Source organism: Drosophila hydei, unplaced genomic scaffold (genome assembly GCF_003285905.1).
Source record: "Drosophila hydei strain 15085-1641.00,03,60 unplaced genomic scaffold, DhydRS2 tig00000063-arrow-pilon, whole genome shotgun sequence".
Taxonomy (NCBI): domain Eukaryota; kingdom Metazoa; phylum Arthropoda; class Insecta; order Diptera; family Drosophilidae; genus Drosophila; species Drosophila hydei.
Genome location: NW_022045657.1, coordinates 6,006,686 through 6,028,422, shown reverse-complemented (window position 1 = coordinate 6,028,422; position 21,737 = coordinate 6,006,686). Strand labels below are relative to the sequence as shown.

The 21,737-nt window shown below is 39.9% G+C and overlaps 6 protein-coding genes across 8 annotated transcripts; 4 read left to right on the top strand and 2 right to left on the bottom strand.

Moving 5' to 3' along the window:
• Positions 1–349: 349 nt before the first annotated feature.
• Positions 350–7,101, top strand: LOC111601527 ((E3-independent) E2 ubiquitin-conjugating enzyme). Of its 3 annotated transcripts, none has more exons than XM_023318154.2 (10): positions 350–486; positions 1,613–2,020; positions 2,236–2,498; positions 2,563–2,767; positions 3,165–3,417; positions 3,472–4,282; positions 4,337–5,327; positions 5,386–6,337; positions 6,401–6,619; positions 6,674–7,101. In XM_023318154.2, exons 2-10 carry the CDS (start codon positions 1,628–1,630, stop codon positions 6,871–6,873), a joined length of 4,287 nt encoding a protein of 1,428 aa, XP_023173922.1. In that variant the 5' UTR covers positions 350–486; positions 1,613–1,627; the 3' UTR covers positions 6,874–7,101. The 3 variants fall into 3 exon arrangements, with proteins under 3 accessions (XP_023173922.1, XP_023173921.1, XP_023173923.1); XM_023318153.2 differs by lacking the exon at positions 350–486 and adding an exon at positions 1,275–1,443; XM_023318155.2 differs by lacking the exon at positions 350–486 and adding an exon at positions 1,276–1,371.
• A 253-nt stretch (positions 7,102–7,354) lies between these two features.
• Positions 7,355–9,087, bottom strand: LOC111601529 (spaetzle-processing enzyme-like). The gene is made up of 3 exons (XM_023318158.2): positions 8,955–9,087; positions 8,375–8,797; positions 7,355–8,310 (listed from the first exon to the last, which is right to left on the bottom strand). Exons 1-3 carry the CDS (start codon positions 9,013–9,015, stop codon positions 7,574–7,576), a joined length of 1,221 nt encoding a protein of 406 aa, XP_023173926.1. The 5' UTR covers positions 9,016–9,087; the 3' UTR covers positions 7,355–7,573.
• A 164-nt stretch (positions 9,088–9,251) lies between these two features.
• LOC111601528 (eukaryotic translation initiation factor 3 subunit D-1) lies at positions 9,252–11,533 on the bottom strand. The gene is made up of 4 exons (XM_023318157.1): positions 11,200–11,533; positions 10,444–11,079; positions 10,093–10,385; positions 9,252–10,034 (listed from the first exon to the last, which is right to left on the bottom strand). Exons 1-4 carry the CDS (start codon positions 11,396–11,398, stop codon positions 9,471–9,473), a joined length of 1,692 nt encoding a protein of 563 aa, XP_023173925.1. The 5' UTR covers positions 11,399–11,533; the 3' UTR covers positions 9,252–9,470.
• Positions 11,534–12,182: 649 nt separating this feature from the next.
• LOC115482786 lies at positions 12,183–13,915 on the top strand. Its single transcript, XM_030222785.1, has one exon. It carries the CDS (start codon positions 12,183–12,185, stop codon positions 13,875–13,877), a length of 1,695 nt encoding a protein of 564 aa, XP_030078645.1. The 3' UTR covers positions 13,878–13,915.
• A 2,256-nt stretch (positions 13,916–16,171) lies between these two features.
• LOC115482785 lies at positions 16,172–18,650 on the top strand. Its single transcript, XM_030222784.1, has 2 exons — positions 16,172–17,147; positions 18,613–18,650. The coding sequence occupies exons 1-2, from the start codon at positions 16,172–16,174 to the stop codon at positions 18,648–18,650; spliced, it is 1,014 nt and encodes a 337-aa protein (XP_030078644.1).
• Positions 18,651–19,525: 875 nt separating this feature from the next.
• Positions 19,526–21,157, top strand: LOC111601429. Its single transcript, XM_023318005.2, has one exon. It carries the CDS (start codon positions 19,526–19,528, stop codon positions 21,155–21,157), a length of 1,632 nt encoding a protein of 543 aa, XP_023173773.2.
• The last annotated feature ends 580 nt before the right edge of the window (positions 21,158–21,737 follow it).

Sequence of the window (21,737 nt, the reverse complement as noted above, 5' to 3'; positions counted from 1 at the left end):
TCATATTTATCACGTGTTATGAGGTGTTTTAGAAATTAAATTGCAGCTCGGAGTATTATGTATTGACGACCAATTTGGCTCGAGCGTGTGAGCGCCAAGTATCTTGCAACAAGCAAGCGAAATGTAGAATCTTATGACAACAAAATCCGGCAATCCCAGAATAGATATTTCGTAACGTGTGATGTGGAACTTGACTGACAGCACGTCTATCAGAGTTGTGGCGGGCAGTTCATTCCAACTTAGACGATAACGTTTCATACTTCGGAGTATAACTATTGGCTTGTTCCCATTTTTAAAAACAGAGCATGCCTTGATGTAGAGCTCATTTATTCGTTCTCTTTTGATCTTTCGAATTTTATCATATATATATACACTTTTGTGAAAAATTTTTGTGAATGCAATAATACACTGTGAAATTTGTGAATACGCAGCAAGTCAATAACAACTAGTTTCTTGCACAAAGTGCACTCATTTTTTAAGAAAAGAGTGAGTATAATATTTGATTTTATTTGTCAAAATTTTGACTTACTATTTTGTAGTCAGGCTTAGCATGAAACTATGTACATTAGCTGCAATAGTATATATAATATTAATGGTCATTCTGTTAGTTTTAATCACATTAATAGCGGTGCATTCACTTCTCAGAAAATGGGTGTGTACTTGAAAACTATTACAAATACTATTTCCGGTTTTGTTCAATATTTTGTTCTTATTTTTATAGAAGACGTTTAAAATTATACCGGGTTGATATTAGGCTCGCAAGAAAAATGTATCGAAAAAATCAACGAAATATTGAGGTATCGATATTTTTCACAATTCCAACAAAACTGTTTTCCCGTTTCATTGAAGAACATTTAATCCATGTATATATGCGTCCATATTTAAACATATAAACATGGATTTGATACTCTTAAAATAAAAATTATATATGAGTCCAAAATGGTTATGTTAAAACTCTTGGTATGAAAATTAGAGTCGTGCCTAATTTTCACACTGACAGTTTAAATACCTCCATGTTCAACTTAGTGTAAGTACGCATATTTTGAAATTAGAAAAATAAAAATTGAAGCATTGAAAATGAACCAAAATCAAAAATAAAGTTTGCTTTTAAATAGGCGCTCTCTGTTAACAACATTGTCGTAATATGTTAAATATATTTCTGTTAAAAACAAGCATTGGGCCCAACTTAACTAGCTTTCAGCTGTTGTATTTTTAGTTTTTTTTTAAATAAGTTGGCAAAATTGTAATAAAATTTCAAAGTCGCCTCATTGTTGACTTTAAATGTATTTACTAAGCAGTATTGGAAATAAATGTGAAATATGCTAAACATCTCGCCCGGTTCTCGGTTGTAAATAAATTTAATTGTTTAGAGTAAGTGAAGCCATTAGCCATTAAATTCATTATTGCTAGGAAGTCCAACTTCTTGCCGTCAGGCGGCTCATGGTATGTACAAAAATCTATATAGGAATTGTAGCTGCCACATATAAGTGAAGCAGCAGAATTAGAAAACTTTGGAGAAGGGGCTTATGGTCGTTAAATGAAACATACAAATTGCAAAATAACATGCACTCGTTTAAATTGCAATTTACGATCTTTATTCTGATGCACGCAGTTCACAATTGGTAATATGTTGAGTCAAGTCGCGGGTGCTGCCAATGCAGGCGGCACCCCATTGGAGGCTGCGCCGACATTACCAAGGGCAGCAGCAGATATAGAGACTGAGACGACAACATCTGAATCTCGGCCATTTGTGGCAAGCGGTAACCCTAGTAATCGTAAATCGGGCGGCGGTACTGCTGCGTCTAAGAATTCGGACAATCGGGAGTTTCAATTCTTTTTCGAGGATGAAGTTTTTCGCATCGATCGCAAAGGTCGCGTGCGATTTGGAGTTGTTACTGGGACAGCCGAATCGTATTCGTCGGATGATGAGGAAGAGGAAATTAATGAGGTGCTAGGGAAGGGCGAGGTGCGCGTCGCCTTCTATCCGGATGGCAAGGAAATTGTAAGAACTGAAAAATCGGTAAGTACATTGAGGTTATGTAATTGGCACAGCTCAAAGCACGTATATATGTACTTATATTTGTTCGTATGTGTACATAACTGTGAATAACAGTTTCTTCTGTTTTGACAAGTGTTTTGTCTTTTGGGCTCTTTGGCATTGACACGTGTTGTTTGCTTTCTTCTTTTGTATAAAATTCTTCCAACTTGAATTATCAAAATGTGAACACATTTCAGATTGGCCTCGTCGACCGCACCCTGATGCCAGGTGATGTGGTACGTCGCCGCCTTCCTGGACAGAAGCATATGTCTGGGCAGGCTGGGTATGTGCGCGATGTTAACGTCCGCGCAGATGTTAAAGTATTGGGCACTAAATATGTAATCAGAAATGTACCCTCGGAGCGTTTGAAGCCCATTTCAGAGTGGTCACGTGATGTGCCCGTATGTTTAGGAAATTGGATTGGGTATACTGTCACCGTCGATGAGTCTGCCGTATTAAAGTGAGTAATCAGCCGCGGGCAGGGTGTGGTTTCCATTCAATACCTGTTTAATTTTTTTATGTAGATCGAGCTACGGTACTCTTATCGAAATTACATCCAATGATTTTCATAAGTTCAAAGACGCCTATGGACCGAGTGAGCGTGAAGTATTCAGTCCCAGTGTTTACTATCCAAACAACGTGGTTATTGGCCGTTTGCCGCCTTTGGATCGCGTTATTAATTTAACACCGGACCTGCCTTTGCCAACCAATCGCAAGCGACGCTCTATGGTTAGTAGACCTGTTTTCGCTTGATAAATGGAATTAAAGTAGTTGTATTAGCTCTATTGAAGAGGACAAAAAGGAGAATACATACTGTTTCTCTTTCTTATCGTCTGCAATACACAATCTTAGAGTCGAAACTATAAATATAGATGCATTAGGTATACACAAACTAATAAAAACACAACTCATTTTCTCACTTCTTATATCCCCAAATAAGGTTAAATAATATAATAATGTGGCCTTATTCGATGTATTTATGGCCGTACTCATTTGTCCGTCTGTATGATGTGCCTTATTTATCTTGTCGCTTAATTTAAATATTATCTTAACAATTTTTTAGCTGAACAATGATAAGAGCTGCTTATAACTTTCTTTGTATATATATTTCATCTTGGTTTTTTAGTACACTGTGGAATCTGTGAAAACAACTTCTATAACTGTGGCTTGGACATTTAAGGCCACACCACAGTTTGACAGTGGTACGGAATTGGATCCTCTAAAGCAGCCGAAGAGTTGTATAAAGGGCGATGACTTGGCAAATGTTAAGCGCTTGAACATTTATGAATCTTATATGCTGCAAATTCACGATCGCTTCTACCTCAAATATTCGAAATGTGATAAACTTGTAAAATATTCCGTCTGGGAACAGGAGCAAGGTATGCAAGACAAAATTCAATAAGTGTTTGTAATAACAGTAACTTGTTTTCCAGCCAAGTTGTACCAGACCATATACCAACGACAAAAGAGTGAGGAGAATAAGCAAGCTGACCAAAAGGAGCAGTTGACGCAAAGCTCATCGATGGGGATAGAGAATACGCCTTCGCCGTCAGCGCCATCCAGCTCTCGCAGTGCTCACATTTTCAAGGTGCGACGTCTTTGTAATAAACCAAGCAATCAGCGACTAAATCGGTCTGTGGTTGAAAACGATACGAGTAATATCTCGCTTAAGCTGTCTACCTCATCAAACTCAACTGGAAAAAAATCACGGGCAAACAATGATGAAACCTGGGAAACTGCTGATGATGAGGGTGATGAAGAGCCAGTGCAGGAAACTCAAGACGCAACAGAAACAATTGAAGCAACAGCTACGTCCCCAGAGACTGAAGGAGGAACAGTGAATCCTTTAAATTCCTTTGCTTCTCAGGCTGCCCGTATTGTGACACGGAATTTTAAACGTAGATCAAGCAAGAAAAAGCCTCGACCTAGTAAAAAATCTGCAATACCAAGAAAAGAAAATGATCCCAAAGATGGCGATGACATGGTTGTAGAAACTTTGGTTGTATATAGTTCGTTAACGGTAGTGTGGCAGGATGGATCTGTGGAATCAGGCATTCCGTCAACCGATTTGTATCCTATACACCATTTAGACAATCATGAGTTTTTTCCTGGAGATTTTGTTAGTAAAGCTAACGACTACAGCACGTCGCAGATGGATTACGGAGTCATACAATCCGTGGATCACGATGAACGCATAGCCAAAGTTAAATGGTTCAATATCTATGGAAATATGGATAATCCTGTGTAAGTATGTGACTTTATTTTAATGTTCAGTAATCATTGAATAGCCATTCACAGTCCATCATGCAAAGATGTAGAGGAGCTTAGTGTTTACGATTTGAAAGATCATGCGGATTATCAGTACCGACCAGGCACTATGGTTATAAGAGTATCTAATTTCACTGGAGACGATTTGAATTCAACAGCTGGCCAAGTTATTGATAATTTCCCTGATGGCCGCGTACGCGTTTGGTGGGCCAAAGGCCATATCACCATGTGCTATCCGCAGGATCTCTTCGAAATCCATCAAAGCGATACTCAAGATGCATACGAGTCTGACGACTCGGAAAATTCATGGGAAACACAGTCTGAGAATAGTCAGACAATGAATATGAGTGCTAGCATCGAATCAATGGATGTAGAGGATCACATTATTTCGGGAATCGATCGTGCTAAGGAAGCAATTCAGCGTCTTGAAAAAATTTTTCACGTCCTACCAGAACAGCGCAAGGCGGATGTTCTCAAGGATTTGTTGGCTGTATACAATAACTGCCGGTTCCTTGATCGTTTTCTAAAAACTGATTTCTTTCATGAAGATTACTTTAATGGAATATTATGCCTAAAGAAAAAAGATCAACCGCAGAAGCAATCAGATGCGCAGGTTACAACCAAAACGAATACAAGTAATACGCCTCAAGGTACTGCGGATGCAGTCAATATGAGTGTTGAAATACCTATACCGGACATAGCTTCACCAGTTGTTCGTCAGGCAGTAAAGCTAGAGATACCTTCGATCCCTCTCGCTGCATCGACATCTACACCAAATAAACGGAAGTCCTCTACTCATGTGGAAGAGGTGCAGTGCAAAAAGACTAGCAGCAGCGAAAAAATTAATGTTGAGGATTCCGCAGAACAGTCCGTACTACTGGACAATATATCATTGTCGGATAGTGAGACACAGCTTACCTATAATGAGTTAATTACGAAGTACCGTAGTGAATATGCAGATATGATTAGAACGGCACGTGTCAGCATTGCAAAAGCCTTCGAGAAACATAAGAACAGTAAGGTAAGTATTCCACAAATGCGCATATCGGAAAAAATATTCTAATTTATTTTATTTAAAGAATGATTCTGGGGTTCATTCTCGAGGGGAAAATAGTTCAAGTGAAGTCACTGCTGGTAGCGATTCAAAGGACAACAGCCAAGGGGAAAAGAAACAGTCGATTTTGAGATCGTCTTCCAGCACCAGCATTGAGTTGGTGGCTAATCATGATGCGGACGTCTGTGAAGTTTTTTGTTTTCTAATCAAAGAGCAAATGGCAAAGTGCCGCGAGGCAATAGTGGAAACATTTGGCAGAAATAAAGCTGAAGACAAAGATGCAGATGAGCACATAAGCGATGTGGAGGTAGATGAGGATACAGAGATTTCAGATCATGATATGCCGCCAGCATATGAAAAGGATCAAGATCAAGATCAAGTTATGGAACAGCCTTTAAACCTAAATGGACTCTCTGAGTCATTGCCTCCACTAGAAAGCCCAACTGCTTGTTCATCACCGTCGCCTATACAGGATATCACATCTAGCAATAATTGTTTTGAAGTAGTTCCAAACGCACCACTCGGTCATTATTTTATTGGAAATATTATACATCCGAACAACAAGGCTCATTATCAACGCGCTGTTCAGCGCGAGTATGCTATGCTGCAAGCATCCCTACCTCCAGGTGTTGTTGTGCGTGCCTACGAGGATCGCATGGATCTTATATCTGTTATGATGGTGGGTCCCCAACGCACTCCCTACCAAAACGCCCTGTTTTTCTTTGACTTTCAAATGGGATGTGACTATCCCAAGAGTCCGCCCACATGTCATTACATAAGTTTTTGCACGGAACGTCTTAATCCTAACCTGTACGAAGAGGGCAAGGTGTGTGTCTCGCTGTTGGGTACTTGGTCCGGACGTGATACTGAGGTTTGGTCCCCTCAAAGCACAATGCTGCAGGTTTTGGTCTCTATACAGGGACTCATACTTGTGGATGAGCCCTACTATAATGAGGCTGGCTATGAGAAGCAACGTGGTAGGTTATCAAGCAAAAAATCCGAGCTAAGTTTTATTATAATAGTGTTCGTCTTCTTTTTAGGTACTCAATTGGGAAATGAAAACTCGCGTGTCTACAATGAAATGGCAATTATTAAAATTGTCCACTCCACTGTAAAACAATTACAAAATCCTCCATTCATATTTCGCAAGGAATTGATTGAGCACTTTAAGGAATTTGGAACCGAGTTACATAGCCGTATGAAGACCTGGTCTGAATACTCGGCAGATGCACAGCGATTAAAAATAACCAGCATTAATGGTTAGTTATGCGTTTGTTGCCTTAAATATAGGTTAATTATAGTATATTCTACAGACATGCCCAAGGACTACAAAACACCATGTGAGATGCCCGAATTTCCACTACTGCCGTGCAGCCGCGGCTTTTGCATTGCCGTCAAGGGAATTTTGGAAACTTTACAAAACGAGTTAGCTGCGCTCGAAAGAAAGCAAGGATGTGAGGTTGCTGTTCCTGCTGTGGCCACAGCCCCACGTGCTGCACCCGAAGATGTGTGATTTAAGCGAATTTTCGCAATGCTCTGTTTGTCAGCCTTGCCTTCGTTGTGGTGCCTATTATATAACAAAAACAAGACTATCACCACCTGCTCTTGAAACTGAGCCTCTAGCAGGGTCAATTTCTTCTATATTTAAGTAATTACAGCTCGAATACTATCTACCTTATTAACTTGGCTTATCGACCGGCTAACAAACTGTATAACCAAAAAAAGAAGATAATTTCCTAAATTTGTCGCTTATTATTTGTAAAAACTTTTTATTTATTTCGTTAGTCTCAATTTCGTTTTATGTTAACCCCAAGTTCATGCGTATACAAAACAAAAAAATATTTTCTTTAAAATAAGTAACGTCTATAGAGCTTATTCTTAGCATTAATTTTTCTGTACATAGTCTAGTTTTCCCTCAATTTTTTGAACTATGAATTATGTATGTATATTTGAATATTGTCGTTGAGTTCTTATCAAAATATTTGAGAAATTTTTTTTCTTGTTCTATTGATCTTTATTTATATTGTATTTATATTTATTGCGCGTTAGCTTATTAGCACTTTGTCCTAAAATGAAGCTCCTTGCATTCCACTATTTATAATGTAGTAAATCAAGCAATTGGTCGCAACGCTTAAAATTTAATAAGCTAGAAAATGCCAGATACTATGTGAATAATAAATTACCAATTTTATTTATTAAAGTTAACAATCGGGTTAAGCTTCTAATTTGTCCAACACCCAGTTAACATACTGTCCCACTCGAGTGTATACACCTGGCCAGCCTTGCAGGCCGCAGGGCTTGGGGCCATATGATGTGACGCCGGCCACAAAGAATACTTCCTGCATTCCCACATTGGTAGCTACCATTAGGGGACCACCGGAGTCACCTTGACAGGTGTCAATATTTACCTTGCCACCAGCGCAAAGCTGTGAACTATTTAGACGCATCTGGTAGCTGCGGTATTTATCTTGGCAATTTTTAAGTTTCCAAACATCCACAGTAATTTTCAGCTTCACATTGCTGGGCTTACCATCCTCGGTAACACCCCAGCCTGCAACATCCATGGCATAGCCTTCAAAATTGTGGTTACGTACATCGTCACCAACCGGCAGGCAAATGGGTTTTACGTATTCCGTATAAGTGACGAATCGCTTGAGCCGTAGTAGGGCAATATCGTGCATCTGGTCAATTGAATTTGGTACGTAGAGCTCGTGTAGAATACTCTTTTCAATCTCTATGTCCATGTGCATGGGTGCACAAGTGCGTTGTTTATTGCTTAGTTCGGTGATACAGTCCGGAGCAGAGCTTAAATCCCACTCACCCAGACGGACACTGTGCAACTGCCATCCATACATTTGCAACTGATTGCTAGCCAAGCAATGGCTGGCAGTTAATACGTAGCGCGAGTTGATCAATGTGCCGCCGCAGTTAAAACCAAGTTGATTATCAGCTGTTAGTTAAAAAAGGCGTCATCAGCCTGATTTGATTGTCAAGCAGATAATTGCTAAGCTCACCTTTTTTATATTGCAGCAGCGCCATCCAGGGAAATTCGAAAAGTTCTGTCTTAATGCCGCCAATAATGCGATTGGCAAACATAATCCCACAATTTCCTATACTTGGTAACACATTGCCTGGCTCGGGTTCATCATCAGAACGATTTACTACACGTGTCGCATTTTCTGTGCCTGTGCCTGTACCTTGCATCCGGCGTTTGCTATCTGGACAGCAGACAAGAATACGCTGCACCAAGCCGCTCTGACGTGTATTATCCAATCCACACTGGCTATCGGATAGCAGCTGACGTTGCTCTGGGGTTGTCTGGCTTATATTTAGTATCTCGTAGAGAAAGGGACAGTCTCGTATATGTATGCATAGTCCGCGTTCCTTATTGCCCTTTGCCTCGCAGCTTCCATAACTAAATTGCGCAGTGGCACCAGCTAACGGAGATCAACTCAATGTTAATATGGTAATTTGACTTACAAAACTATTACCACAACCGGTTAGACCAGTTGCAGTTTGGAGGAGACTAAACATCGAGGAGGGACAGGATTAAACGGCTTTAATGATATAACAAGTAGGCGTCAATGACCTTACCAGTAATGCCAATGGCGCCCAATGCACCAAGCAATATCAGCAGTAGCCTTAAAGACGACATTGTCAGATTATCTCCGTGAAATTTACGTGAATCAATCGCCGTGAGCTTCGCGTTGAGACTAAGTTCGCTTGAACATTAACGACCAGTTGATAGCTAGCATACGGATGCTAGACGCTATCTCTCTCAATAAATCGGCCAGATGTCAGGGGTGATCGATTATTGATGGGTTTGTACGAGTCGGTATAATAAGCTGCCATGCCACCCAGCGGCCCGCCCATAAAGAACAATCCACAAAATTAGAAATCTGTTTCCATTCTGGGCTTTACTCGGAATTCGTTGCACTTGCAAATGCAGCCAACTTAAAATCAAATGATTAAAGCTAACGCCAAGAACAAATATATTAATGTACTGTGGCATTGCTTAACCGGTTATTGTTATGATTATACGAGTATGTTTATATGTTTGGATGTGTTTGTGTTTATAACGTTATGATGCAAACAGAGATGGAAATGAAACTAAATCTTGTTGCTGTTGTTGGCATAGTTGTAGACCTGCTGGAAACCTTCACCGTCATCTCCCTCGCCATCGTCCGAATCATCTGAATCGAATGTATTATCGGGAATATCGTACAAACGAATAATTGGCTTGTTGGGGTCCTTCATGATCAGATATTTGCCGTCTTTCTGCTTCATTACCAGGTCAATGATACACCGCAATATACCCCAAGCATTGTCCATGCTCAGATTAATCTGCGTGGCAAACTCGTGCGGTTTAAACTGCTGGGTGCCCAAGATAACGTGACGTGAATGATCACGTGGATTAATACGCGATACGTAACCCAGTTTTAGCTGATCAGAGCCGGCGAGCACAGCTTGCACCGTCCACTTGGCCAGCTTACAGGCATTGTTTCTCAGCTCGTTAGCCAACACTGCTCCGCGTTGCGTATCTAATTTCTGGCGCCACTCAACGCCATTGGCCAGTTTTGAGTCCCATTCGTTTAGTGCCTTGATGGAGAGGAACTGAGGCTCTCCACTTGGAGTTTGCAACACACCATCATGTTCGCAGCGAGCTACAAGAACCTGTTAAGTTTTGTTAATTAATCTAATTACGGTAGTGTGGAATTTAGCCATTGCTTACAATGTCGCTTCCTAGTTCCCATTTCTTGTAGCGATAGCCAACACTAGCCACCTGGATATCCTCATCTTCGCTTATAAAGGGATTGGTTTCTTCAAATTTATACTTGGCCTCCTGGTCACCGGTTTTGAGCACTTGCTGGCTAAAGTTATGATTTATAAAAGTTGCCTCAATGGCCAGATTACGTGGCGAATTGCACGAGCTGTCGTCATCAGTTGGTGGTTCAACGCTAGTCTCATTCACAGTTAGCAAATCAAATTCTGTATGGTCGCGTTTGTCCATGAAGATTTTCTCGCCTGAAATTCAAAGTATGGTTAGAACAGATATTTTGATTATAAGCAACAGATACCTTACCAACTTTTTCTATGACAATATCCCACGAGTAGTTGGAGCGCGTCGAGCACATAATGGTAGCCAAAATGGCATCAGTGGCAAACACATTACCAATCGTTTTGGAAAGACGACGTATGACTGGATCGTCAGTTGTGGTTACCGTATGTACAATCCGATCAATCTTCTGCAGTGGTTTCTCGTTCTTTACATTGATGCGATCGTACGTCTTATCATAGTATTCAAGAGTGCCGCAAGTTGTAATATCTTCGCCTTCCTTAATGTTCGGCAAAGAAAGCTTGATGAGACGCGGGAAGTCCATCTCTTCAATGGAGGCCCAGTCAGCGCGCACAGCTACCGAAGACTCGCGCATCTTCGGTGGCGGACCACGGTTTCCAAATCGCTTACCCACACCGCGGCGAGGATCACGCGCCTTCACATTCTTACTGTTCAGCGTAGTCATGCCATGACCGTGCGTATTAAGACCGCCGCGTGCATTGCGGCCGCGTCCTGATCGTGAATTACGCATGTTGCGGAAGCGTCCGCGTTGATGCGGTGGCTTCTGAACTCGAGCCGTGTCTACTAGATGGAAAGTTGTCTCGTCTTCCTCGTGATAATAGGCATATTGGTTGCCGGTGCCAAACGTAGAAGCATATTTGTCTGTAAGCAAAAGAGTAGTCTCAAATTGGTTGCCACGACACACATACAAACAAAACGAAGGCATTTGAACATAACCTCACTTTTGTGCATATGCGAAATATAAACTTTGATGAAACTTACTCTGATACTTCTTGTCATTATTGGAGGTGCTTGTCCAATCGCAGATCTTGCCCAGGCGATCGTTCTTGCTGAATGGCTGGTACGGGACATCCTTAAACGTGTCCGGCAGCTCGCATGGTCCCCAGCCCTTTTCGTTAAACTGCACGGTCGGTTTCTCGAAGCTCGGAAACTGGGCCGCGGTGTTAATAGTTTCGCTCATTTCACTCTTGTTACAAGTTAAACTCTATTTTATTATTATATGCAATTGAAAACCAGTAAGAATTATAACGCCAGTATGGAAAAGAAAACTGTGACGGGCTCGCAAAATTGATGCGAAGGAGAGAGCGACAGTCACCGCGAGTTCTCATAGAGATGTGCGATACTCCATAACCAGTAACTGTTACTTATTATTTTTAAAGTAACGATATGTGAAGTTGAGTACAGCACATTCATTAATCGAATATAATTTAATTTAACGGTATTATGAACAAGATATATTTTAATTTAAATTAATTTACAGCTAAGTGCAAAATAATTAATAAATATTAAATTAAATTTATTGAATTTTTATATGCTTAAGTAAATATATATAATCTTAAATCCATTTACATTAACAGTAACAAACGCACATCAGCGTGATGCAATGTATCTTATTGTATTTTATTATGGTATAAAATACAAAAATTTTTAATTATAAATTATTAATTATTTAAAATATTTACTTGCTCTTGTATATAAAGTTAGTTATTATTTGAAATTATAATATTCTTCTTGTGAAATCTTACTCTGAATAAAATATTCAATTAAATTTTTAAATTGAATTTTTACCAATCTGAAATAAGACATACTTGTTTTTGTTTGTTATAGTTTTAATTTGCCTAATTAACACCGCTATTGGCTACTCCTATCTGCATGTCAGCCCTTAAACATGCTGACACTACAATTCTGCAGTGCGCTTATAAAGGCATTCAACACCAATCGTAAATCCAATAGTTCTAATCAAAATGTGGCTGAATCAACAGCCCTTGGACGATTGGCCCAAAGCCAAAACAGTGCAACTGGCTAGCTTCTGGTTGCATTTGATAACTGAGTTAAACTTCGGGACAATTTTGTATTATACGACAACAGGAAGTGACTGCTGGATTGAAAAACTATTGAGTGAGAGCAACCTAAGCGCCACCACATTGGTTTGGAGCAATCGGCTTCATATGCCCTATTTAAAGGAACATCAAGATGTTAATATGCTGGGCTTGGTTTGCTTGGACATTGACCTCTATCAACCAATGTTGAACGCGCTGAGCATTACGCTTAACCACATGAGGGAGGTGCCTCTAGTGATACAGCTTTGCATCAAGGATTCGCGTCAACCCAATGAACTGGAAGTGATCCGTAAGATTCTTAAGCAGTGCCAGGATCTGCTTATTCCGAATGTGCTGCTGCTATTGAGCGATTTCTTGAACACACGCAATCTTTACGCCTATCAGATGTTTCCTACATTTCGACTACTATCACAGCTCTACAGTGCAAGGTCGCTCCTCTATCCCTATAAGCTGGCCAATTTACATGGACAGATTATAAGGACACGACCAGATCTATCGCAGCCGTATGTATTTATGTACAAAGACCGCAACGGAAATGAAATAACTACTGGCATGCTCTGGCGCCTAATTATGGGGTTCGCACGCCAATTAAACGCCACCCTAGAACTGAGCTTAGATCCCGCTACGAAGCAAGTCAGCTCTATTAAGAACGGATATTTCAAACTTCTGCAGCATACGCAAAATGGACAAATTGACGTTACATCCAGCATTTTTCCAATGACTATCTCGACGAAAAACACCATTGCCATGTTCAGTTTTCCCGTTGCCATTAGTAGTTGGTGCACTATGCTGCCAGTTGAGCGTAGGCTAACTCCTAGTGAGGCCATACGAGGTGTCTTTGAATCGCCCTGGATGTGGATCTATATATCCATTATATACTGTTTGACTCGATGGATGGATGGACGTCGATCGCTAAGAAGACCGCTCCTTAGATTAATCCCCTCACTGATTCAACTCACTCTGCTCTGCACGGTGGTGGCGCAGCTTTCGGCTCTGTTTATTCGGCCACACAGACTTCAATTTATTTCCAATTTGGAGCAGTTGCGGGCAGCCAGATTGCAGATAGTCGGATCACGTTCCAGCTTCAATAACTATCCTGAGGAAATGCGAATCAAGTATGCATCGTTATTCATATCATACGAGAACAACACCGAATTTGAATTGCTACGAAATAGTTTTAATACATCATATGCCTATACAGTATACGCCCTCAAATGGAATTTCTATGCGGAGTTGCAAAACTTCTTTAAGCGGCCAGTCTTTCGTTACTCAGACGATATTTGTATTTATGAGCAGTCACTTAATTCTGTTCTGTATCGAGAAAATTTTTTGCTTCGTCATCAACTAAATTTACACATCCTTTGGTTGCGTCAAAGCGGAATTATCCAATTTTATAGGAAACAACATTTTTTTGATTCGCTCCATGCGGGTCATCAGAAGCTGGAGGACTTAAGTACGCAGAATGAAATAGGGCCACTAAAATACGCGGACCTGGACTTTGTTCTTTTGTTATATGGCTACGCAATGGTCGTATTAATTCTAATATTTGTATTCGAGTTGCTTATCAACTTTATCAAAGTTTCCCTGGATATATTGTAAGAGTTCTAGCCGAAACCAAATTATTGAGACATTTCTAATCTGAATAGTTTTTGTTTAATACTCACCTGTACTTATTCTTAATGTTTATACATTCAAATATATTAAACACTAGTAAAATTGTTAAAAAGTCAACAACAAAAAATATTAATATACTTACAACGAACCCAGAGATGCACTGTTGTCGCTTACTCACAGCTAGCTTAGAGAAGAATTGCCTGTACGAAATGTAGTCCTCAAATGCTTTGTGAATAAAGAGGTTGTAATTGGTGCAAACAAAAACTTTATTTGCGTTTTTACTATATAAAGAGTTGAATGGCCCCCTAGGAGGTCCATCAAAGGATGCGTTCGCATGATATAACAAAAAGATTTTTTGTTCAATCTATCGGCGTACCAAAATCAATACTTAAGCTGTGAAAGAATCCCAAGAAGATTCGCTGTCAGCGAAAGAACTGCCTTACTCCGAACATAATTATTCACACTTCCGCACTTAATTGCTAACATCTCATCGGTGGATCACGCATTCGACCGCTTGACCATTCGTCTGTATTGAATGAAATAAAAACAGTAGGCAAGAATGACCATATCTTCAGCTCTTATGTAAGTTAATCATTAAGATAAAAATTATAAATTAAAAGGAGTGAATAATGGAATAGATGACATCATTTACCAACTCAACATAGTTGCGGACTGAGCTTTATCATTATCCATAGAACCTTAAACCTTAAATTGGCCACCAAGTGATCCTTACGCAACACCGAGCGCACAGACTGTGGCTTAACCACCACCAATGGCAACATACAGAACACATTAAACGTCAACTAGTTCAGGCGCCACCACTTAGTTTGGCACTTAAAAAGATTAGAATCTATGGACGTAGATCTCAACATTAGAACAGAACAATTAAAGTGTATTAACCGTACCAAACTTCCACGTTGGCAAGCGCCTTTCAGGCAACATGGTGACAACAGATAAAATAAAAAGTAATTTCAACTTTGAGACTACTGAATCTGAGTATCAACAAGCTTAGGAACACTTCGAGCAACTATAGAACGAGCTGTAGAGACTGCAGGCAGAATATTAAGACATACATTTCCTCTAGAAAATGTAGAGAAGTACGAGGATCGAAAGAATTTTTAAAATTTTGATTGACATATTTATATAAAATCAAGCTTCATTGCAAACTCGATGCCAAATAGGTAGCATATTCCACGCCACTAAATAAAGATTAAATCATAAATTTTATGAACAGCATTCAGCGCTACAGCTGTTTCTCTTAAATACTTCTTCCTTCTAATAAATACCTCTCTTGTTAAAATTTCATTTGATGCCAATTTGAGAAATGGCAGCTGAAAAGCATTTAAAGTGATGAATAAATTCGAATTAACTATTCCGATAAGCAAAAAGAAAATCGAACCAGTTCACAATATGAACTGTGGTACAAATGATTTGCCAAACAAACCAAGATCAACACTATTATTATTATCCGAGTTTAATTGCAAAGCTACTGTATCTTCAAAATTTGATCAATACTAGGGTCTCTTAAAGAAGAAGTCAGTAAAACAACTTCCCTACTGTTAGAAGGGGACATTATTTGATCATACAAAAAAAGTCATTAGAGGGGCTATCGAATATGCGAAATTAAATAAACTAATAGTTGTCGATACCCCATCTCTTCCCTTCGGCAATCTTCATGAGCATAAAGGAAGAAGAAAGATGAATGTATCAGGAAAGGATGAATCTTTGATTTTTGCCACGTTCCCAATAGGTGTGAATATATACATTTTTGTTAACCGGCGATGAAATAGTGAGATAAGAATAAGCTAAACAAAATTGAGCAATTTATATTACACAATACACCAAACGCAGTCCATTTTCCATGCAATGACTGCTTCGATCGATAAAACCAAACTACCAGATATAATTAATTTTAGAAGTAAATTTGCATAATTTACCATGTGGAGCACAGTTGGTCTCTTCCAATTTAAATTTGATTTATTTGTCTGCTCATTAGAGAGCTTTAATATGATGTTTTGATTTTTAAAAGGTTTAATTGCTTTTGAACCGTGACAGAATATTCGAAAAAGCAACTCACCAATAGTGAACTTCATGGTTAAGTTCTTGCTTTATTATAGCTTTAATTGTGCTCATTAACATCGCTATCAGGATATTCAATATTTACTGGCTACTACTACTTACAGCTGCAAGTCAGCCCTTAAACATGCTGACACTACAATTCTGCAGTGCGCTTATAAAGGCATTCAACACCAATCGTAAATCCAATAGTTCTAATCAAAATGTGGCTGAATCAACAGCCCTTGGACGATTGGCCCAGAGCCGAAACAGTGCAACTGGCTAGCTTCTGGTTGCATTTGATAACTGAGTTAAACTTCGGGACAATTTTGTATTATACGACAACAGGAAGTGACTGCTGGATTGAAAAACTATTGAGTGAGAGCAACCTAAGCGCCACCACATTGGTTTGGAGCAATCGGCTTCATATGCCCTATTTAAAGGAACATCAAGATGTTAATATGCTGGGCTTGGTTTGCTTGGACATTGACCTCTATCAACCAATGTTGAACGCGCTGAGCATTACGCTTAACCACATGAGGGAGGTGCCTCTAGTGATACAGCTTTGCATCAAGGATTCGCGTCAACCCAATGAACTGGAAGTGATCCGTAAGATTCTTAAGCAGTGCCAGGATCTGCTTATTCCGAATGTGCTGCTGCTATTGAGCGATTTCTTGAACACACGCAATCTTTACGCCTATCAGATGTTTCCTACATTTCGACTACTATCACAGCTCTACAGTGCAAGGTCGCTCCTCTATCCCTATAAGCTGGCCAATTTACATGGACAGATTATAAGGACACGACCAGATCTATCGCAGCCGTATGTATTTATGTACAAAGACCGCAACGGAAATGAAATAACTACTGGCATGCTCTGGCGCCTAATTATGGGGTTCGCACGCCAATTAAACGCCACCCTAGAACTGAGCTTAGATCCCGCTACGAAGCAAGTCAGCTCTATTAAGAACGGATATTTCAAACTTCTGCAGCATACGCAAAATGGACAAATTGACGTTACATCCAGCATTTTTCCAATGACTATCTCGACGAAAAACACCATTGCCATGTTCAGTTTTCCCGTTGCCATTAGTAGTTGGTGCACTATGCTGCCAGTTGAGCGTAGGCTAACTCCTAGTGAGGCCATAAGAGGTGTCTTTGAATCGCCCTGGATGTGGATCTATATATCCATTATATACTGTTTGACTCGATGGATGGATGGACGTCGTTCGCTAAGAAGACCGCTCCTTAGATTAATCCCCTCACTGATTCAACTCACTCTGCTCTGCACGGTGGTGGCGCAGCTTTCGGCTCTGTTTATTCGGCCACACAGACTTCAATTTATTTCCAATTTGGAGCAGTTGCGGGCAGCCAGATTGCAGATAGTCGGATTACGTTCTGAATTTTATGCCTATCCTGAGGAAATGCGAATTAAATACGCATCATCATTCATATTATACGAGAACCACACAAAATTTGTGTTGCTACGAAATAGTCTTAACACCTCATATGGCTATACGGTATACGGCCCCAAATGGAACTTATATGCGGACCTGCAAGAGTTCTTTAAACGGCCAGTCTTTCGTTACTCAAATGATATATGTATTTATGAGCACTCTCTTAATTCTGTATTGTATCGAGAAAATTTTTTGTTTCGCCATCAGCTAAATTTACACATCCTTTGGTTGCAACAAAGTGGAATCCTTAAATTTTATATGAAACAACATTTTTTCGATTCGCTCCATGCGGGTCATCAGAAGCTGGAGGACTTTAGTCATCATATCGAATTAGCACCACTAAAATACATTGACCTGGACTTTGTTTTGCTGTTATATGTACGCACATTAGGCGCATCAATGCTGGTATTTGTATTCGAGCTGCTTGTCCACTATATCAATGTTTCCCTTGATATATTGTAAGACATAACACATTTGTAATCTGAATGGTAGTTGTTTAAAACTCTTCTGCATTTATTCTTAATGTTTATACATTTATATTAATAAAACACTATTAAAATGGTTGAAAATTAACTAATAATAACGCAGTAGTCGACGGTGCTTGACTAGGAGATACCCTGAAGACCGTCCTATTAAAAATAAATAAATACTTCAGCTGTTAAAACGTATGAAATACAATATCATAATTGAATTTCGATAACGCTTTTAATCGATAACAATAAAACGGGACGAACGGACCGTCTGTTCACCCGTCAGTCTGTCCGGTCGACCGGACGAGTAAGCAGAGACGTTTACACATGTGGACAGCCGGACAGTCAAACAGACAGACGCACTGACAGGACTGCGGGATCTGCCAAACCTCCTTCCCCCTTTTGTAAATCAAGCAAATTCTACATACCCAAATTTTAAAAGACAACAATGTTATTCAACTGAAGAAAGTTCATAAAACAGGTGAACAATTTGACATTCAAGATGCTTATATTAAATTCTTCCTCCTATTAAATACTGTCAATACAATTTTGAGCACTGACAGCTTGAAATAACTTACAGCTATTATTTTCGTTGAAGAAAGGCGTTAGCTTTGATACAGTGAACTATTCTGATAAAGGAAAATAAAATAGCACTAGCTTACAACATAAGATCTCGTCAGCAGCATATGCCATGCGGACAAAAAATATCAATACCTTAATTTCTTCATCAACCTCAAGCTCGAGGAATCAATGGATGCATGGACGGCGTTCGCTAAGAAGACCGCTTCTGATACACATTTTAATTGTCACAAAATAGTTGTAATGCATTATTTGATTATACGGTGTGCAAAGCCGAATCCTAAATGTTTATATGAATCAACATGGTATAGAAAAAGTAGCTTTCGGCACTTTAAGCACCCGAATCGAAATAGCGCCAATGAGATACGTTGACCCAGATTTTGTTCTGCTTTTGTATGGCTACGCAATGGCCGTATCAATTCTGATATTTGTATTTGAGTTGCTTGTGTACTGTATCAATGTTTGCCTAGATACATTGTAAGAGCTCCAGCCGTAACACATCATTAACACAACATACCTTACCTGAATGGCAGTTGTTAAATACTCTGCTGTAAGTGTTTATGCTTCTGAATAAGTTCAAAACAGTAGTAAAATTATTAAAACTGAAAATATGAAATTAAGAGAGTTATTGGCATTGCCACCACCTGTGTCCGGCATTTGCATGGACTTCTATTAATAGAGCTGAGATGGTGATTTAATTATGCTTGTCTCACCTGTATATTAATGTTCTCTTTCTAAGGTGTTGAGGTGAAGATTCGTTCGAATCTTGTCTATGATTATGTTAAAGAAAATTACTTAGAATTTATTGTGGAGATGCGAGCTCGAATCTTGAAGCGTTCAGGATTTTGCTTTAAAGTAAAACATTTCAAGTCTATTTAATTGCTGAGCACTCATATATATGCGTGTGACTACGTTCGAATGTGATTTAGCTTGATTGTTAATTGTTTAGCTATTGTAGTTACTGGAATTCAGAACATACCCGGAATCGAAAGAGCAGTAGAGGCACATCCTTAAGTCCTCGAATAGTAATTATTGGCTAATGCTAACAGTCAGTTGCTTTGAGTGCTTAGCCATGAATGATAGTCTTAAAATCTACGCTGAACTTCTCTCGGCCATTCTTCGCTTCAACAGCATTAGTACAATCGTATATTTTGATCCTGAGGATGGAAAGGAACTGTGTCAATTTGATAGTTTGCTATCATGGATGGGTAAGAGCATTCCCTTGCTGCTGTGGCGGTCAGTGGATGCCTTGAAGCTGCACAGCCTGATCAATGCACAGCTTGTAGTCGTGGCCTGTTTACCTGGACTCTTTCGCCTCGATTTGCTAAAAACAATTTCAACCAGCTTGCGCTACATGCGGCAGACCAAACTACTCATAGAATTGGCCACCAATGAGGATGTGCCTTTGGTTAGCCGAGTGTTGCAGTATTGTCTGCAAAATCACATGCTAAACGTTGCCACAATCTCTGGAAACTTTGGGAACACAAAGACGTTGTACGTCTACGATGCGTATCCCGGCTTCATGCTGAGGAGTCAAACATTTTCGGATCAGTACAACATATATCCGGACAAAACGATTGATTTAATGGGGTTCAGTATACGCACAATGCCAGACCTCTCTGAACCGAACACCATACTCTATCGCGATAAGGAAGGCAATTTGAGGCTGCTTGGCTACGTTTGGAAAATGCTGGAGGAGTATTCACGTAAACACAATGCCAGCTTGCAACTGATCGACGAGGTTAGAGAGCAAAAGTACCTGACCCACATCCAAGTGTTGGACCTGGCACGCGATAACATCGTGGATATTGCGGCAAGCGTGCAACCATTAACGCTGCGTCATCTGGACCGCTACCATGAGTACGCATATCCAGCAAATATCGCCAGCTGGTGTACAATGCTGCCCAGGCAGCAGCTCGTGGATATGCGAGAGGCGTACATGTGGATGATGCCAGCGCTCACCTTCTGCCTGTTGGCAGTGCTCTGGCTGATCCACGATCAGTTGAAAAGTCGTTGGCAGCGTTATAGGCATTATCTTGGCATTGGCTGGAAGGTGTTGGCCATAATGTTGACCTGCAATGTGCAGGGCAGACTGCTTATGCTGTTTGTTGCGCCCCCCGACAAGCCGCCCATCCCCAACTTTGATGCCCTTGTCAATTCCAAGCTGCGCATCTTCGGAATGCGGTCTGAGCATAATTTGTATGATTTCGATATGCGCACCAAATACGCGCAGGCATTTTACCTCAGCGACAAGATGCCGGAGCTGATATGGCTGCGCAACTCTCTGAACACAACCTACGCCTACACCGTAACCCATACCAAATGGCAGCTGTACGCGGAGCAGCTGTCATACAGCGCACGGCCGTTGTTCTACTATTCAGAGAACTTTTGCTTCTACCAATATGTGCCCTTTGCCTTGGTCATTCCGGAGAACTCGCCGCATCGTGCCACGCTGCATCACTTCATCTTGCAATTGAGTGAATCGGGCTTGCATAACTATTGGGTGGCCAAGAGTTTCTACTATATGGTTCAAGCGGGCAAATTGAAAATTCGGGAATTTGGCGAAAAGCGTAGTTTCCATTCGTTAATGACTCAGGACCTTTTTGAAGTCCTGTTAGCGTATCTATTGGGTATTACAATTAGCCTGGCCTTCTTTGGCAGCGAGCTATTTATATCTTACGCAACATATTGGCTAAATAATTAAGCAATAAACTTAAATATGGCACCCGAATATGCATAAAAATACCTTTTGGAGCTTTGTCAATAGTAGTTCACTTGACTTTATTATATGAAAATAAATAACACATATCTAAAGGGACCTATTATATATCCATGCCTAAAATAGAATTGGTTTTGTGAAGTAAAGCACATGTCTAATTTATTTACTCTGACTTTACTTTAATGGACTTAACTTTCCGATGGAGTTTTCAACTATTTCTTTTTTCAAGCTAAGTCATTAGTACGATGTAGTGACGACAATTGTAACCAAAAATAAATAAATAACTGTGTCTCTTCAAATTAAAACAACTCAATGTATTTCTGTATATAAGAGAGAAAAAAGAATTAAAAGTGCTCCATATTCATAAAAAGATCAAAGCGGAAGCACGATTGTAAAAATGTAACGTCACAATGTTAACTTAACAGATCGCTCAAAATACTAACAGTCGGAGTATTGGTAATGTAAAGTCTGTTAAATCGGAACTGTTTTAACGTATTTAAACCGGAGCAAGAAACACTTGCTCAAATGATCCAACTCAACTTGTTAGATTTACTCTGATGTGCAC

Excerpts from the sequence above, each read along its gene's own strand:
- LOC111601527 (XM_023318153.2), top strand. Across the intron at positions 2,499-2,562 it reads GATGAGTCTGCCGTATTAAA|ATCGAGCTACGGTACTCTTA; the intron begins GTGAGTAATCAG and ends TTTTTTATGTAG. Across the intron at positions 4,283-4,336 it reads GGAAATATGGATAATCCTGT|TCCATCATGCAAAGATGTAG; the intron begins GTAAGTATGTGA and ends AGCCATTCACAG.
- LOC115482785 (XM_030222784.1), top strand. The coding sequence starts at position 16,172 with ATGTGGCTGAATCAACAGCCCTTGGACGATTGGCCCAGAGCCGAAACA. Across the intron at positions 17,148-18,612 it reads CTATATATCCATTATATACT|CTCGAGGAATCAATGGATGC; the intron begins GTTTGACTCGAT and ends ATCAACCTCAAG.
- LOC111601429 (XM_023318005.2), top strand. The coding sequence starts at position 19,526 with ATGAATGATAGTCTTAAAATCTACGCTGAACTTCTCTCGGCCATTCTT.
- LOC115482786 (XM_030222785.1), top strand. The coding sequence starts at position 12,183 with ATGTGGCTGAATCAACAGCCCTTGGACGATTGGCCCAAAGCCAAAACA.
- LOC111601528 (XM_023318157.1), bottom strand. The coding sequence starts at position 11,398 with ATGAGCGAAACTATTAACACCGCGGCCCAGTTTCCGAGCTTCGAGAAA. Across the intron at positions 10,386-10,443 it reads TATTGTCATAGAAAAAGTTG|GCGAGAAAATCTTCATGGAC; the intron begins GTAAGGTATCTG and ends TTTGAATTTCAG. Across the intron at positions 10,035-10,092 it reads GGGAACTAGGAAGCGACATT|GTTCTTGTAGCTCGCTGCGA; the intron begins GTAAGCAATGGC and ends AAAACTTAACAG.
- LOC111601529 (XM_023318158.2), bottom strand. The coding sequence starts at position 9,015 with ATGTCGTCTTTAAGGCTACTGCTGATATTGCTTGGTGCATTGGGCGCC. Across the intron at positions 8,798-8,954 it reads GGGCGCCATTGGCATTACTG|CTGGTGCCACTGCGCAATTT; the intron begins GTAAGGTCATTG and ends GATCTCCGTTAG. Across the intron at positions 8,311-8,374 it reads GCTGCTGCAATATAAAAAAG|CTGATAATCAACTTGGTTTT; the intron begins GTGAGCTTAGCA and ends TTTAACTAACAG.